Source organism: Hyperolius riggenbachi, chromosome 6 (assembly GCF_040937935.1).
Source record: "Hyperolius riggenbachi isolate aHypRig1 chromosome 6, aHypRig1.pri, whole genome shotgun sequence".
Taxonomy (NCBI): domain Eukaryota; kingdom Metazoa; phylum Chordata; class Amphibia; order Anura; family Hyperoliidae; genus Hyperolius; species Hyperolius riggenbachi.
In genome coordinates this window covers 244800165-244819355 of record NC_090651.1, presented here as the reverse complement: position 1 = coordinate 244819355, position 19191 = coordinate 244800165, and the positions used below count along the sequence as shown (strand labels likewise).

The 19191-nt window shown below is 44.8% G+C and overlaps 1 protein-coding gene across 1 annotated transcript in view; it reads left to right on the top strand.

Annotated features, from left to right (window-relative positions):
• The window catches only part of AURKAIP1 (aurora kinase A interacting protein 1), a 34547-nt gene extending 16968 nt beyond the window's left edge, over positions 1-17579 (top strand). Inside the window, exons 3-4 of the mRNA XM_068242770.1 lie at positions 8595-9031; positions 17411-17579. Coding sequence (XP_068098871.1) covers positions 8595-9031; positions 17411-17521 — 548 coding nt within the window. The 3' untranslated portion in view covers positions 17522-17579. The remainder of the gene's footprint in view (positions 1-8594; positions 9032-17410) is intronic.
• The last annotated feature ends 1612 nt before the right edge of the window (positions 17580-19191 follow it).

Genomic DNA, 19191 nt, shown 5'->3' with positions numbered 1-19191 from the left:
CCAATGGTCTAGCGCCATACAAAATAAATGGGATACAGTTGGGAACATCAAACTTGGAGAAAGACTTAGGAGTACTCATCGACAACAAGTTAAATAATCGTACTCAATGCCAAGCCGCTGCAGCTAAAGCGAACAAAATTTTGGGATGCATTAAAAGGGAAATAAAAACTAGAGATGCTAGCATAATATTGCCCCTGTTTAACTCTCTAGTAAGGCCACATCTGGAATATGGAATTCAGTTCTGGGCACCACATTACAAAAATGATATTGCAGTTTTAGAGCAGGTGCAGAGACGAGCTACAAAATTGATACGTGGGATGGAAGGTCTCGCTTACCAAGAAAGGTTAGATAAACTGGGTTTATTTAGTCTAGAGAAAAGACGCCTTAGAGGAGATCTAATTAACATGTATAAATACATCAGAGGGCAATATAATAGCTTGGCGGATGAGCTTTTTGTCCCTAGGCCTTCTCAAAGGACTAGAGGACATGAGCTGCACATGGAGGAAAAACGTTTTAGCCATTTATTTAGGAAAGGGTTCTTTACAGTAAGAGTGATTAAGATGTGGAATGCATTGCCACAGGAAGTCGTTATGGCAAACTCTATACCTGCATTTAAAGGGGGCTTAGATGCTTTCCTTGCGTTGAAAGACATCCATGGCTACAATTACTAGGTTATGCCTAATGATGTTGATCCAGGGATTTTATCTGATTGCCATCTGGAGTCAGGAAGGAATTTTTCCCTTTTGGGGCTAATTGGACCATGCCTTGTGGGGTTTTTTTCGCCTTCCTCTGGATCAACAGGGGTATGTGGGGGACGGGCTGGAGTTGTACTTTGTACTGGTTGAACTCGATGGACGTATGTCTTTTTTCAACCAAAATAACTATGTAACTGTACACTTGCTATTACCTTGTTTGCTATACTTGCATTATTGGTGATTCTGCAGATCACCATATAATCAGGTATAGTGTCCGATTATTGGTGATACTGCAGATCACACAATAATCAGACTTCTGATTGCTACACCAATCGTTACAGAACAGCAGACCAATAATGTCTATGGATGCACTGTGCAACCAGGTTGAGCTGTTAACCACGGCCGTTAACGGTCTAACCAACACGGTTAACGCTCAACAGACACAGATCAATCAGTTATCTGAAGTGGTACGGACCCTTCAGGCAACTAATTCACCAATGCCATCCCCTGTGGTTATGGAACCTAGAATACCTCTCCCTGAAAGGTTTTCAGGGCATAGGTCGGATTTTCAGAATTTTAGGAACCGCTGTCTCTCTTATTTTGAGTTACGACCTACATCTTTTTAGGGTCAGAAAGCCAGAGAGTGACATTAATGAAAACTTTGTTATCTGGGGATTCGCAGACATGGGCTTACAGTCTTCCCACTGGTCATGAGGCCCTGACCTCTGTACAGCAATTTTTTAAAACCATAGCAGTTATATATGACGATCCCGATATAGCGGTGAGCACAGAAAGGAAACTTAAAACCCTCCGACAGGGGCATAACACTGTCGAGGCATACGTTGCTGAGTTTAGAAGATGGGCTGTGTCAGCTAGGTGGGGACAGTTTGCTCTACTAGACTGTTTTTTGACAGGGTTATCTGATGCAGTGGCGAACCTTATGTTAAGTCATCCTGAGCCCAAAACCATTGGCGACGCGATCTCATTGGCGGTTAAGATAGATCGCCAGGTCCGTTATCAGAGACAAACCCAAGGTAGATTCTCGGGGAGATTAATATCTGTTGCTAAGTCCTCACCGTCTCCTTCTCTTCCTCGGGATGAGCCGATGCAGATCGGACATTCGAAATTGTCGCAGGTAGAGAGGAGTCGGAGATTAACTGAGGGACTTTGTCTGTACTGTGCAGAGAAGGGCCATGTGGTACAGAATTGCCACAAGAAGGCGGAAAACTCTGCCGCCTAGGTGTAGCTAGGGGTACTACCCTAGGCGAGCCTGTCTTACCTCTAAAAGAAAATCGTCTGCTGCTCCCGTGTTCTATTACCTGGGAGAATCGAGTCTTATCTACCCAGGCATTCATAGACTCGGGCTCTGCAGCCAATTTCATAGACTCTGACTTTGCTATGAAATTGGGAGTTCCCATTGTTTCCCTAGATCGACAGAAGATTTTTGTAACTGCAGTGGACGACTCTCCACTTCAGGGTAAACAACCTCTGTCACAGACTCCTGTATTATTATGCCAAGTGGGGGTACTTCATAAAGAACAAATACAGTTCTTTGTGCTCAAAATGGCTACGTCTACAGTGATTCTTGGTATGCCATGGCTACAACAACATTCCCCCCAGATTGACTGGAGTTCTGGTCAGCTATTAAGCTGGTCATCTCACTGTCATCATCATTGTCTGGAGAAAGTTGCTGTTTGTGCCACCAAGGTTCAGATGGAAGGGTTGCCTGCACATTATAATGATTTCCTTGACGTCTTTTGTCCCAAAGCTGCAGAGAAACTTCCGCCGCATAGAAGTTTTGACTGTGCTATTGAGTTGAGGTCAGGTTGTATGCCCCCTAGAGGTCATTTATATAACCTCTCTGGCCCTGAGAAACTTCCTATGCAGAAGTACATTAAAGAAAATTTGGCTAAAGGGTTCATCCGTCCTTCACAGTCTCCGGCCGGAGCGGGTTTCTTTTCTGTGCAAAAGAAGGACGGTGGCCTTCGGCCATGTATTGATTACAGAGGGTTAAACAAAATTACTGTAAAGAATCGTTATCCACTCCGTCTGATAGATTATTTTTTTCCCCAGTTTACTAATGCCAGTGTTTTCTCCAAACTTGATCTCAGAGGGGCATACAACCTGGTCCTCATAAGGGAAGGCGACGAATGGAAGCCGGCGTTCAATACGCCTGACGGGCACTACGAATATTTGGTTATGCCCTTCGGGTTATGTAACGCTCCAGCCGTCTTCCAAGAATTGATCAACGAGGTTTTCCGGGAGGCTTTAGTGCGGTTCGTCCTCGTTTACTTGGACGACATACTCATTTTCTCACCCAGTTTAGCTGAACACAGGGAACGTGAAGTTTGTGTTAAGAAAACTGAGACAGAACTCCCTATATGCAAAACTAGAGAAATGCCTCTTCGAAGTCTCTGAGGTTCCTTTCTTGGGTTATGTAATTTCCACTACTGGTCTCACCATGGACCCCAGTAAAGTATCTTCTGTACTGGAGTGGCCACAACCTTTGGGGTTGAAGGCACTTCAGAGGTTCCTTGGATTCGCCAACTACTATAGGAAGTTTATTAAAGGATTTTCCTCTGTGGTGTCACCCCTTACAGAACATACTAAAAAAGGGGCCGACACTTACAATTGGTCGGCAGAAGCACATGCTGCTTTTGCAACATTGAAGGAATTGTTCTGTTCCGCTCCAATTTTGCGGCATGTTAATATCAGTCTTCCCTTTATCGTAGAGGTGGATGCGTCTGAAGTAGGGATTGGAGCTGTGCTGTCTCAACACCCAGGTCTTCAGGGCAGATTGCATCCGTGTGCTTTTTTCTCTCGGAAATTCTCTCCAGCCGAGAGAAATTACGATATTGGGAATCGCGAGCTCTTGGCGGTCAAACTCGCGTTTGAGGAATGGCGCCATTGGCTCGAAGGAGCAGAGCATACGATCACGGTCTATACAGACCATAAGAATTTAGAATATATCGAGGGAGCCAAGAGACTTAGTCCCCGACAAGCCTGTTGGTCCTTGTTCTTCTCGAAGTTCAGATTTGTCATTACTTACAAACCAGGAAGTAAAAACATCAAGGCAGACGCTCTGTCTAGATGTTTTGAGCCTGAGACAGTACAGCCACCAGCCTCAGAGAATATCCTGCCTGAGAAAGTTGTCAAAGCAGCCACCGACACATGGGAGGATTGGTTGTCTACATTGAGGCCTTATCAAAGGGATATTCCAGAAGGTAAACCAGATGGGGTATTGTTTGTCCCTATGCATTTCCGGTTGCAAATTCTACAGTTGTTTCATGCTCATAAGAATGCAAGACATCCTGGAGTGGCTAGAACGCAGGACTTGCTCGCTATGTGTGTGTGGTGGCCGTCTCTGGTAACAGATTGTAAGGAGTTCGTCAGAGATTGTTCAGTTTGTGCTAGGAACAAACCGTTCAGACAAGCGCCAGGGGGCACACTTCAGTCACTGCCGGTGCCTGAGCAACCGTGGACCCATTTGTCCATGGATTTCGTGGGTGAACTTCCTAGATAAGAGGGTTAAACTGTCATCTGGGTGGTAGTTGACAGATTCAGCAAAATGGCTCACTTTATTCCATTGGACGGACTCCCCTCAGCTCAGGAACTGGCAGATCTCTTCATCCACCACATTTTTAGGTTACATGGGATACCAGAAAATGTGGTGTCAGATAGGGGAGTCCAATTCGTGTCCAAGTTTTGGAAGGCATTTTGTCATCATCTGGGAATGAATTTATCATTTTCCTCAGGCTACCACCCACAGACGAACGGGCAAACCGAGAGAGTCAATCAGTCACTTGAGCAGTTTCTCAGATGTTGTGTGGCTGATGCTCAGTTGGAATGGGCAAAATTCTTGCCATATGCGGAATTCGCACATAATAATCTGAAGAGTGCCTCTTCTGGTTTTTCCCACTTTCTGGTGGTTTCAGGGAGATCGCCTAAGTTCTCTCCATTACATGTGGTGTCCTCTTCTCTCCCTGCTATGGAAGATTGGCAGAGGTCTTTGAGGGACATCTGGGCTATGGGGAAAAGAAATTTAGAAAAGGCTTTTGTGACCCAGAAAAGACAGGCTGATAAGAGGCGATCTGTAGAATGGGAATTTGTTCCTGGGGATATGGTGTGGGTTTCCCCCCCCCCCGTGGTGATTGATGGAGAACCCGAGTATGAGATTGAGCAGATATTAGATTCTCGTAGGGGTCGCAACTCTATTCAGTATCTGGTGCACTGGAAGGGGTATGGGCCTGAGGAGAGATCTTGGGTGCCAGCTCATCACATGCATGCTGAGGAATTAAGGCAAAGTTTTCATGAACTACACCCTGAGAAACCGTGTGGTACGTGTCCGGAGTCCACGCCTCAAGGGGGTGGGGGGGTACTGTAATGAATAGTGATATGTCAGCTGCGGTGGATAGCCGTACCACCGCAGCTGCTTCTGGTTCCCTGCCTGCCAGTCTCCCTGCGCCTCGGGCATCTAGCACGCCGAGGACGGGTGTGGGGAGTAATCGTATGTCAGCTGCGGTGGACGGTGGGTCCACCGCGGTCATTGCTGGGTCCCTGCCTGCTAGTTTTTCCCAGGCGTCTAGTACGCCGAGGACGCGTGTCTCTGCCAGGCTCAGGGGTACATTAGCGCGTGCGCGCGCTCACCGTCAGAATCTTTATGCCAGGAGGAGGCGCGCTCGCCGCTCCTGATTGGCTGAGGCTGGTGGGCGAGCCTTGGGGTCTCCTCCGCTTCTTAAAGGACTTACGAGGCCAATACTTCAGAAAAAAAATTAAAAAAGTTATCCACCTGTGTCAGCTTGTCAGGCACGGAGGACGCCGTCCGCGCCCTCCGTGCCGTTCCGCCGGGTCCCCGCCGCTCCATAGCCCCCCGAACGGTCCCTGACCGCGCGGCCCGGGTAGGGCTCTCCAGCCTGTACTAAGATGGCGGCCGGAGCTGGCCGCGGCTGCGCAGTACGCATAGCCGTGGGTGCGGCTGCGCAGCTCTAAGGCCAACCCCCCGATCCACGCTACTGTTACGTGGATCGGGGGGTTGGCCTTAGAGCTGCGCAGCCGCACTCGCGGCTATGCGTACTGCGCAGCCGCGGCCAGCTCCGGCCGCCATCTTAGTACAGGCTGGAGAGCCTGACCCGGGCCGCGCGGTCGGGGACCGTTCGGGGGGCTATGGAGCGGCGGGGACCCGGCGGAACGGCACGGAGGGCGCGGACGGCGTCCTCCGTGCCTGACAAGCTGACACAGGTGGATAACTTTTTTTAATTTTTTTTCTGAAGTATTGGCCTCGTAAGTCCTTTAAGCCTCTCGGCTTCACTTGCTAGTTGTCTGTTGTTGTGAATACTTCGTGTTAGCGCTCAGACCTTAGATAGATCCGGTGTGCTTTGATCTGGGAGGAAACCAGGGATTTCACACAAGACTAGGAATTATTATTACTACTGTTATTGTTGCTTATTATCTGTGTATGACTCTGGCTAGTTCTGACCAATCTTACTCTCAGTGATTCTGTATCTTTGCCTATCTGATCCTGTTGCCAACCCTAGCCTGATTACCGTTCCGTGTCTGTCTCCTGATTTGGTACCTCTGCCCATCTGATCTTGTTGCCAACCTTGCCTGATACTCGCCCTGTCTCTGTCTGTCGATTCTGTACTGTATCCTCCTGTCTGTTGCCGAACCGATCTGTCTGACCACTCTACTCACCAGTGAGCCCTTGTCACTCATGAGGTTCCTCACTGATCATACCCACCAGCTCCTCTGGTGAGGTTCCTTACTGATAAATACCCACCAGCTCCTCTGGTGAGGTTCCTTACTGATAATACCCACCAGCTCCTCTGGTGAGGTTCTTTACTGATAGTACCTACCAGCTCCTCTGGTGAGGTTCTATCAAAACTAATTAGTATTACTGTTGCACCAAGCACTGTACACTTGCTATTGCCTTGTTTGCTATACTTGCATTATTGGTGATTCTGCAGATCACGAATAATCAGGTATAGTGTCAGATTATTGGTGATACTGCAGATCACACAATAATCGGACTTCTGATTGCTACACCAATCGTTACATGTGTACACAGGAGAAGACACATTCTCGCTGGATACCTTGTAATATATTAATACAGCAACTGTGTAATATATTACAATGGCAGTTTTCAATACAGATAAACTGTACTTTAAGAACTTGTAATTTGTAAACAGACAATAATAAAAGCAAATATAACAGGGTAATAAAAAGTAGGTAAACACTTTTTTTTACTAAATGTTATGTCAGAGTTTAATCCCATTTTAAGTATCTGAAAATAATAACAGCAGACATTTATCCAAGCTGGAATCTAATTCTCAATTTTGTAATGCATGGAAAACTCTCAAAATAAAGTGGGTCTAAAGCACAGATGTTGAACTCCAATCCTCAAGGAACATATCCATGCCAGCATTTAGGATGGCATGAAAAATGTGTTCTGTTTCAATAAGTTTTATTGATATACAAGCAATAGAAAAATAGCAGTGGAAAAGACCAAATTTAACAGCAGGTCAAATTTTTTTCTGAACATAGATATGATTTTAACAACTTTTTCCCACACAAATAAAATACGAACAGCTGCTCGGTCATCAACAATAAGAGCAGTAAAAGAGTATTGGCAAAATGTTGTGATATTCAGAGATTACAGTAAATTATCAGGCAGAAAACCAGTATAAATGTTCAGATAGACCAATGATATTCCTAAAAAATACTACTGATCCCACAATTCAGCTTGCACCCTGTACAGATAACTGTAAAAAACCAGCTTACTGAGGGTGGCCACAATTTGCAAGATTCATCTGATGCTGGGGGGAACAATCTCATTAGTAACCCCCAAATCAGAATATAAGGTATGACTCTTAAGCAACAAGCCAGGGTCAACAGGCAACAAGACACCGGTCTTCAGTTGAAAATTCCCCATTAGACTTGGTGTCAATCTCAGAAATTCTCCTGACTCGTTACAGAAAGGTACTCCTCAGAGGTCTGAACCTCATACCAACAGGCCCACTTTTTAGACAATCTGTCAACCAGATCATGTGCAATTAGGAGAAATGTGTTCTACTTAATGAACCACACCCTTCCTGATCCAATCCCATCCAAAATATGTGGTGCATTACCACTCAGCTGAGGCATGACTAGTACGGTACATCAATCCAGCACTCTGTTACACTCAGGTCTTTAAATGCGCAAGTTATCAGGACTGAGGCTGGGAAGGTAAAAGTACCACTAGAACCACACTAGACAGATACAAGCAGGAAGATATAACAGTTCGGTTCAGCAACAGGTGATCAGAATAGCAAGGTACAGAAACTCTAATCGTTAGCTGATCCAGTAACAATCCAGGGGTCATACATGGTATATCAGATAATTACGGCACCAAAGGATAAGGCAATATCAGGTCAAGCTCAGCTCCAAAGATAAATCCAGGCAACAATCCAAAATAAACAGTGTCAAGAGGTCAAAGAATGTCGTATACAAATAAGTCACACCCAGCATAGTACCACAAGGTAGCTATCCCTATCATGGGTGATGTCACAATGAACAGAGCAGGCTTATGTAGGCAGAGAGCATCATGGGAGAGAGTTAGGCAATTGCTGTAATGGCCAATTGACTACTGGAGTTTGTCCAGCCTTGGGTGGAAATTATAAAGTGGGAAGAAGGTTAGGCTAAGATGCAAGATAGTTAAAATCTGGTTATGCTGCCCAAGTGGTCAGGAACGTTTCTGGTTACCCCCGGAACTAGATATTGGGAGAAATCTGTTCTTCTAATAATATGTTTCAAAATAAATGTGCAACCACTCATTTGGTACCTAATTAGTATATTTGAGCCCGTACTTTAGTAATTGTAGTTTGTGAATTACATATTGAATTATAAACTTTGTCCATGTTCCAGGAGTTACAAGGCCTTGGAGTCTTTCTACAAGTCAGAGAAGTTTCTTTGCCTGTTACAGTACAAGACAGCCACAGAAGCAACCTACCACCCCTCCTGTCTGGTACAGTCTACAAGCACAACTGGATGAACTTCTTGTTCCACGCATGATGTCCATCACTCCACTGGAGAGCTTGCTCACCTCCCGCTATTCCCTACCTAAACATGATGCCTTTAAAACCCAGCAGGAGCCTGAAGACCATTTAGAAGTCTATGACTGTCCCACATTTCAGGACTCCGATCTCACAGGTGAGGGAAGTGAGCAAAGGGAGGTCGTTCAGTGCAAAAGTCTTATAAAGATTCGGAGGAGGAAGATTAACGGACACCAGTATCGGAAACTACAGAATCGCATGAAGTTTTTGCGGAGGAAGGTCCTTCATAAACGTTGCGTAAGAAAACAGGTGAGAACCTGAATCTGGAGTTAGTTTGAAGCTTATTTAGATATAGTACTGGTCTTTGAGATTGATCTAACTTCAGTGTAGGTCTTGTAGATAAATCAATAAATAAAACTGGTTGAAAGTAGCATAATGTCTACAATATACTTTATGATACTCCTGTATTAGGTCACTTTTTTTCTACACTACATACAAAAAGCTGCTGAGCTGAAGTTCCAATAAACCATACTGACTTTGGGCCGTCCCTCCTCTCCTCTTAGTGGAACTCTGTAGATCCAACTTTAATAATAAGCAAAGTACAGATGTACAGGTATAAGACACTCACTTTTGTGGGTCCTATTTCCCATAGGACCCACCGGCAATTTCGCTTCCCACTTTAGTGGTACTAGAGCACCTCACCAATGGCACGCTGTGCTAGTACTTGCCCACTCTCAACCCATTTTTTTCTACATCTTTAGTGAAATGATTTTAACCAGTTCCTGCCAAATTGATGTTTGGTCTTTAAAGGGAAGGTTCAAGGAGTGGGGAAAAAAATAAAAATCCATATCCACTTACCTGGGGCTTCCTCCAGCCCGTGGCAGGCAGGAGGTGCCCTCGCCGCCGCTCCGCAGGCTCCTGGTGGCCGACCCGACCTGGCCAGGCTGACTGCCAGGTCGGGCTCTTCTGCGCTCCAACGACAGGCTCTTCTGCGTTCCACGCGGGCGCGCTGACGTCATCGGACGTCCTCCGGGCTGTACTGCGCAGGCGCAGAACTACTGCGCAGTACAGCCCGGAGGACGTCCGATGACGTCAGCGCACCCCCGTGAGGCGCAGATTGGAGCGCAGAAGAGCCCGACCTGGCAGCCGGGCCTGGCCAGGTCGGGTCGGCCACCGGAGACGACCGGGAGCCTCCGGAGCGGCGGCGAGGGCATCTCCTGCTTGCCACAGGCTGGAGGAAGCCCAATGTAAGTGGATATGGATTTTTATTTTCTCACTCCCTGAACCTTCCCTTTAAAGTAAACATTTCCCTGTGCCCTGCAGGTTTACAATTCAAATAAGTTGCTCTTAAATTTTCCAATAGGGTTAGGACTGAAATTCTACCATTTACCACTTTTATCTCTATTCTTACCCTGGTGAAAAATCACCTTTAAAGGAAACCCGAGGTGAGAGGAATATGGAGGCTGCCATATTTATTTCCTTATATACAATGCCAGTTGCCTGGCAACCCTATTGATCTTCTGGCATAAGTAGTGTCTCATTCAAAACAAGAACAAACATATGGCTAATCCAGTAAAAGTCAGGTGAATCAAAGTACCTAATCTGCATATGGTTGTTCAGGGTCTATGGCTAAAAGTATTAGAGACACAGGCTCAGGAGCACTGCGAGACAACTGGTATTGTTTCAAAGAAAAAAAATATGGCAGCCTCCATGTAACACTCAGCTCAGGTTTGGGCAAAGCAAACTGTGAAGTTGCCTTTAGACATCAAAAGAGAATCTGTATAAAAATAAAATGCCCCTGTTAGTACTCACCTTGGGAGGGGGAAGCCTCTGGTTCCTATTGAGTCTTCCTCCTCTGTCCCACGGTGGTCTCACTAGAGGTCCACGAACGGCGGCCATGTAAATATTTACCTACGATATTGTTTCCTCACTTTCACACTTGGTTTGGGCTAAGTATAGATCTATAGCAGCTGACGTGAAGTATCCATTAGCAGCACATATCTTCGAATTTCAAATTCAGGAAATTGGCATCGCTGTCATACTGGCCTTCTCCTATGTTACCACTTCTAGACAATCCTCTGTTCCCACTGGGCATGCAATCGACAGCCTATGTACATTGGAAAGAGGGGAATATCTTATAAGCTGGCCAACTTTTAAAAACAATAATTGGCTAGATCTTGATGTTTTACAGGTACAGAGAAACAGCCCTCAACTAGATAGCTGGGCTTAAATGCAATTTAAATATTTTTTAATTAAACAGGGTTCTAGACAGCAATTGTCATGTAGAAATACTGTACAATGTTCGAGACTGTGTGCTGGGGATGGATATATGTCACATTGTATATCACAAATATACTGTAAGGAATAGCGGAGATGCCGCCGCGGAGACAAGCGGCATGGCGGCTATCTCCGCGTATCAGCCGGCGGCCTCTGCCGCGCGGTTAGATGCTCAAGTTATGCCTGGTCCTTCCATTGCTCACAGGTTAAGGGCTACGCGCACGCGAGCAGAGCGACAACACCTTTATGCAGCTAAGAGGGGGGTTAGCTGATCCTGCGGTCAGCTGACTCCAGCTGGCATCCGGATTGGCTAAGGGATTGGGGCGGCGCTGTGGAGCTTGCTGGGTATATATAGAGCAGGCCTTGTCAGTAGCTCCGCGTCTGCTGTTGCGTATGCTATATTGTGTTAGCGCTCAGACCCCAGTCAGTTCCCAAAGTGTGTTAGAACCAGCGTTAGAACCAGCCGGAGCTGGGAATTCACACTTAGCTAGATTCTGTTGATAGCTTTAAAGTACTAGTGCATTGTTCATTTGTTATGACCTATTGCTTCCTCTGACTATTCTTCCGTTTGTCGATTCTGTACCTCAGTCTATCTGATTCACGTTGCCGACCCTGCCTGTCCCTGACGTTGAATCAGTCTTCCGATTCTGTACTTTGTCTGTCCGCTCGTTGTCAACTCTGCCTGTCTGACCACTCTACCCGCACTGGTGGGCCCTGCCACTAGTGAGGGAAATCAGTTTCCTGCACCAATCTCCTAGGTGAAGGATCCTGCCTTATAGTCGGGATACCTGCTCCTCAGGTATCCTAGGCTGCAGTACTGTCTGTCTCACTCTATTCTCGGCTGCAGTACTAGCTGTGTCACTTGCCATTAGGCTGCAGTACTATCTGTGTCACTTGCCATTTAGGCTGCAGTACTATCTGTGTCACTTGCTATTAGGCTGCAGTACTGTCTGTCTCACTCTAGCTTAGGCTGCAGTACGCCTGAATTAACGGGGCTACAGCACCAATTGTATCAACTACTCCTAGGCTGCAAGACAGTCCGCTCCATCTGTTCTTCAGAGGAGCCTGAGTTTAGCACTACTGTGGTTCTCTCCTTATACTGTGCACCAAAACACTACCGGGCTGCAGTACACTCTGAATCACTTGCTCCACAGGTGATCAGTTATCCAGCATTATTGTAATATACACATTAGCCCTCTTGCCTGCAGCACTGTCTGACTCAACTCGCCATTAGGTGAGCATCAGCTGCAGGCTGAGTCACCCGCTCCTCGGGTAAGCCCTCTCATCTGTATTACTGTTACACCCAAACACGATCCTCCACTGGTTGTCACGTGTCAGGCTATACTAGTATTATTGGTGATTCTGCAGATCACCATATAATCAGGTATAGCATCTGTATTATTGGTGATACTGCAGATCACCAATAATCAGAGTCATGTGTGCTGACACCGATCGTTACATATACACTTATTTTTATTGTAAGCCAAGACTCAGGTATCTCATTACAAACAAGATGGGAAGCTGCTATAGAGCAAGATTTTACTGATACCCAATGGACGAAAATAACTTGGCACTCAAAGCCTCGATTGCCACCTACATACAGGAATCGGGATATAAATTGCTTACACACCGGTATCGCACCCCGGATAGACTCCGCAGGATGCACTCGGATAATAGTCCACTGTGTTGGCGCTGTGACAATTATACGGGGACGCTGGTACGAGTTTTCTGGAGCTGCTGGCCCTAGCTGCCTTTTGGGATTGATCCGATATATCATGTTTAAAACTACTGGGATACCCTCTCCTGATCCGGCCTATTATTTACTTCACAATACAACTATTAGCCTGAGAAATTATAAAAAAATCTCTGTCTAAACACTTGATTAATGTGGCTCGATTACTCATAGCTCGCCATTGGAAGTCTACAAGGGCCCCCTCTGTTCGGGAATGGTTAAAGGAGGTGCACTATATTAGGAAGATGGAGTATTTAACTCAGTCCATATACGATAATAATACGCACCTAGAGTCTATGTGGCTACCTTGGCTTGAATATGAGGAGTCGAAAGTATATAAACAATACACGAATGAGGGAAATTTTGAATTTGACAGGAATTGTATTTGACAGGAAGATAATAGCTTCTTGTTCGCTTGCCGTGACATTGATGCTTCTGAGTTAATGCTGCACTAAGTGCCTTGATATCCCTAAATATTTACCTTTCTGGCTCCAGCGTCCGCTCTACTGCACAGGCAATCGCGCCCCCGCTGTAGCCGAGGAAGGAAAATATTGCACAGCCTGACAAATTGTCGGCTGTGCATTGCGAGACCACGGTGGCGTGGAGGAGGACTGGGGAAGCCACGATAGGATTCAGAGGCTTCGCCCTACCGAGGTAAGTACCCACCAGGGGCACTTTTTTTTAGTACAGAGTCTCTTTAAGAATAAATATGGTAGCTCACAAACCCCCTTTTTTGGGAAATAAAATAACCTGTCTACAATGTTATAAGGATTTGTGGCTATAAACTTTCATTTTGGGGTTTTGATTTGGGGTTATAAAAAAACTTCAGACAGCCCTTAAAGCGTTAGACCACGTAAATGTAGGTGTTCTTCCATTGTCTTAAAGTGAGCCTGAAGTGACATTTTGAATGTTAGATACCTTAGTAGTGGGAATTCTCTGGAGAGTCCTGAGGCTTCCCCCATCGCCAACGACTCCACCAATCCAGTGCTGGGACCTCTAAGCAAATACCACAATCATGAGATAAAATATACTTGTTCAGTTTCACCCCAAAACACTATGCAGCAGATATATACAAAACAGTCCAAAGACTTTAGGCTTTTTTTATGGGAACAGCATCACTCTTTATTCTTCATCGATACAAATATTCCTCGATTGCAGTCGTGAAATGTAGACAGATCATACAAGGATACAATAGGGGCTGGACTTTCTATTTCACCTATATTCACTGGATAAGGTGGACTTTTTTCTTAAGCACTACTGCTATGGCCTTGCAAAAAAAAAAGCAAGGTATTCTGTTAGTTGTATGGTGAGTTCATAGAAGATTTTATTTTTTTGTCACAAGTTAGTGGAAAATGACACTTTGTGAAAAGAAACAGTAAAAATCAATTTCCGCTAACTTGTGACAAAAAATAAAATCTTCTATGAACTCACCATACTCCTAACAGAATACCTTGGTGTGTCTTCTTTCTAAAATGGGGTCATTTGTGGGGTTCCTATACTGCGATGGCATTTTAGGGGCCCTAAAGCGTGAGTAGTCTAGAAACCAAATGCCTCAAAATGACCTGTGAAATCCTAAAGGTACTCATAGGACGTTGGGCCCCTTAGCACACCTAGGCTACAAAAAAGTGTTACACATGTGGTATCGCTGTACTCAGGAGAAGTAGTATAATGTGTTTTGGAGTGTATTTTTACACATGCCCATGCTGGGTGGGAGAAATCTCTCTGTAAATGGACAATTGTGTGTGTGTAAAAAAAAAATCAAAAAACTCTCATTTACAGAGATATTTCTCCCACCCAGCATGGGTATGTGTAAAAATACACCCCAAAACACATTATACTACTTCTCCTGCGTACGGCAATACCACATGTGACCCCTTTTTGCAGCCTAGGTGCGCTAAGGGGCCCAACGTTCTATGAGCACCTTTAGGCTTTACAGGGGTGCTTACAATTTAGCACCCCCCAAAATGCCAGGACAGTAAACACCCCACAAATGACCCCATTTTGGAAAGTAGACACCCCAAGGTATTCAGAGAGGGGCATGGTGAGTCCATGGCAGATTTCTTTTTTTTTTTTTTTGTCACAAGTTAGCAGAAATGGAAACTTTTTTTTCTGTTTTATTTTTGTTTCATAGTGACATTTTCCGCTAACTTGTGACAAAAAATAAAATCTTCTATGAACTCACCATGCCTCTTAGTGAATACTTTGGGATGTTTTCTTTCCAAAATGGGGTCATTTGGGGGGTATTTATACTATCCTGGAATTTTAGCACCTCATGAAACCTGACAGGTGGTCAGAAAAGTCAGAGATGCTTCAAAATGGGAAAATTCACTTTTTGCACCATAGTTTGTAAACGCTATAACTTTTACCCAAACCAATAAATATACACTTATTGGATTTTTTTTTATCAAAGACATGTAGCAGAATAAATTTGGACAAAAATTTATATAGAAATTTTACTTTATTTGAAAACTGTCAGCACAGAAAGTTAAATCATGTGACGCTCGGTGTAATGGAGCGCACACGCAAAAGAAAGGGGACAGCGTGCTTCTGAGCCTCGCACTATGCGCCGGCCAGAAGCGAGGGGGAAGGACATACTGAGCACACAGGGCACAGTATGTCCGGGGTAAGGGTCAGGAAAGTCGCCGGACACCGGCATTTATAAACTAAGAACAGCGGCAGACGGAGGGGGGCTGGAGGCACGGAAGGTATGTACTCCTTATACCCTACACAGTGCTGCAGTCAATTTTACCACAACCGTTCGGTTGTGGTATCCTTTAAGGGGTAGAAAGACTGCGGTCCTCAACTGGTTAAATTAGTGCACTGATCAATAATGCTGCAGAGTTTCATTGTGCATTTGTCCAGTTTAACACACTTAATGAAAATCCGCGATGTATAATAAAGCCTGATAAACTGTGTCTCTACCAGTAACTAATTACAGTATCTGCTGATTCCTGATGAATACGAAATTAATGTTCCTTCCATCTAGCCTTGTCTGTCAGTTTTATTGGCTTTCCCAGTTTTGTTGACAGCATTTTAGCAAATATTGAGTGTATGGAAGTATGGGTAATCCGAAGCCAGTGTAATTAAATAGGAATTACTACCTTGTTCTTAAAGCGGACCTGAACTCAGAACTTCCTCTCTGCTCTAAAAGATAAGCAACAGCATAGTAACCTTTAAAATAAAACATTTCTGTTACAGGTGATACGAATCTAGCAATATATCAGCAGTGTGTCTACTTCCTGCTTTCATGGAAGCAGACATATGTTTAACATCATGTGTTTACAAATTAGCTGTTCTGCCAAGGCAGCCAGCTGTCAAAGCTGAGAGATCAAATTACAATTGTGATTAGTCACAGATAAGGTAGAATTGGACAGGCTAAACTCAAAAGACCTACAGGATGCATTTCTGCAGGTTTTCCTTCTGTCTTGTTCAAGAGTTCAGGTCCACTGTAAAGGGAACAATAGATGAAAATGAAAACGATTTTATACATACCTGGGGCTTTCTCCATCCCCATACGCTCTGATCGATCCCATGCCGCTGTCCTCCGCTGCCTGCATCTATGAGAACCGGGACCCCGCTCTGCCGTCAGTCGGAGCCAGTCTAAACATAAGGGAAGTGCGCTGTTTGCGTATCTCTGCAGTAGCCGGTGGAGAGATACGTAGAGGGCGCACTTCTCCTGCGTAGCTGGCTCCAATGACGACAGTGACAGGAACCGGTTCTCGTAGATGCAGGCAGCAGAGGACAGCGGCATGGGATCGATCAGAACATATGGGGCTGGAGGAAGGCCCAGGTATGTATAACATTCTTTTCATTTTCAAGGTTCAGGTTCATCTCTGGTTCCCTTTAAAGCAAGGCAAAATTTAAAGTAAGTATATTAGTCTCAAGTTAAAATGTTTAGCTATGCTGAAAGAGGACCCATAACAATTCATAGCAGAACATAACAAATTATTCAGGAATCCTTTTCTTATGTGAATTATCCTGGTTTCACCATATACGGTATCTGTATATTGCTATGTAATTCTGCTCTCTCAATGATGTTTAGCATAGGATATGATGTCATTTTGCCTTCTGCCCCAGGGCACTCTGGTAAATCTGATGTTCCTGTTCACACTACCTGGAGTGTTGTGTCCTTCAGTGTATACTGAAATATCGCCAGCAGCTGGGAAGTTATTACTATTGATTTATAGAGCGCCATCATCTTCCATAGGCCTGTACAATGTAAATACAAGACATGAGTGCACAGACAAAGGGAGTACAACAAAAGTATGACCGTTTAATACAAACTGTACTCCTACAAACTGCAGTTTCAAGAAACAATAGAAGAAGGAGCCCTGCCATTGCGAGCTTACAATCTAAGGCTGATAGTATGATTTTCCGTGCGATAGATACATCCGATTGATAAAATCCCTCATGTCCGATATTACTCCTGATCGATTCTGCTCTCGATTTCTCATAGAAGTGAATGGAAAAAAGATAAAAAATCGAGCGCAGAATTGAACGGAAAAAACTATCTGGTCGGAAAATTGCACCGAAAATCGTACCATGTGTACCCAGCATCAGGGTGCCTGTTGTCCCTTCTTATAACGATAGCCTTATCAGATGGTGATTATAAAGATGTCATTACTTGCTCTCTGTCTGTAACCAGTGTAAATTATCTTTTTGTTTTTTTTGTTGCACAGAAAAAGTTTGAAAGGGATTTAACCCGCATCTGGAGGAAGGCCGGCCTAAAGAAAGCTCCTACAGGCTGGACAATGCCAAATATTTTCTTGAAGAATCGAGGACCAGAATAATGCGTGCGTACTTCAGCTGTAGGATTGACTGTATTATAATAAATAAGATATTTACATACTTTTCTTTCATTTTGTTTTTTTAATAGAAAAAAGTCTAGTTGTCACATAGTGTTTAAAAATACAGGTTTAGACAGATTCATGAATCCTCCAGTATTCACCTTTGTGCACGTCTGAAGGCAATCCTGTGACTTCACTAAACAGAAAAGTTAGATATTTGCCTCGGTACACATCAAACCAACAAAGATTGATTCTGGTGTAACTGTTGGGCATAAAATTAAAAATCAATTCTTTATTCTTATCTGGTAAACAAGTAATAAGGATGCTAACCAGGCAATCCAAAAGTTAAAATCACTATTACTTTTCTGGTTGATAAATGATCATTCCCCAGTTTACCTGACTCTTGATTTGGTACACACAAAATTTGGTACACAAAAGGAAGTTGCAGGGCATGCTGGGTTGTCTTTTTTTGCTTCTCTACTTCCCCTCAGACTTAATTAATGCAACCTGATTGGCTGAAGCCTCTTTCCCTCCTGTTTTCCCCTCCCACACCTCTGTTCCTCTCTGATTGGCCAATATTTCTCATGCTGAGACAATGCACTTTCTATAGTGAAGGGTGGGCTATGCATACACAATAAGACAGAGGAGAGTAAGGGAGGAAATGACATCAGGATTGCCTTCAAAATAGCCACAGTTAAAATGGGAAATCCTAAGAAGAATTTTCTCTTTTTACATATGTTATGTAATTAGAGCAAGTATTTATCTACTTGTATATGTGTTTTTCTGAGATAGTATGGCTGACAGCTCCTCTTTAATGACCTGAAAGGTATCACCAAAATCAACGTTTGTTTGTTTGATGGCTGCATTTCTGCTCCTTGACTAACACTGGACCACACTTCACTTACCTTGGTAGAGGGAATCCTCCAGCGGCTGGCCACGTACTCCTTGAGAACATCACTGGACACTGGGACCCTATGGAAGTTTGCAGGCGTGCTTCTGTCCGTGAACGAGCGTGGTCATACTGCACACCCTGAGCAGTGGCTCGGAACTGCTTGTGCTTGGCAGAAAAAAACAGCCAGAGCAGCCATGTTCCTAGTGTGTCTGTGCTTCCATTGACAAGACCTTGTTGAGATGCTTTAGCCTGTTCCACTGCTCAAATAGAAGGGGGGGGGGGGGGGATTTTCCAGAGGCTTCCATCCGCTAAGGTGAGTATCTAACGTTTTTCTGTTTTTAAAATCACAAGTATCTTTTAAAGAGAATCTGTAATTTTAAAAAAAAGTTCACCAGGGGGGCTACTTATCTCGTGAGGGGGGAGCCTCTGGATCCTAATGAAGCTTCCCCCTTCCTCCTGTGCAGCCCCGATCTAGCGCTGGGATCCCCAGACAGCAGCAGACGGCAATATTTACCTTTCTGATCCAGTGCAGACGCAGTACCATTTTCCACGTTGGGCTTCGGCGGAAATAGCCGATCCCAGTCACGTCCACTCTAGGGTGCAGGCTTCTTGCACCTGCGCGGACAGGATTGGGCTCTGCTATTCCCGCTGGAACCTGAGGGGAAAATGGTACTGCGTCTGCACTGGATCCCTAAGGTAAATATAGCTGTGTGCTGCAGGCACTACCGCGACTGCGCACATTTTTGGGGGGAGCCTGCACTGGATCGGGGCTACACAGGAG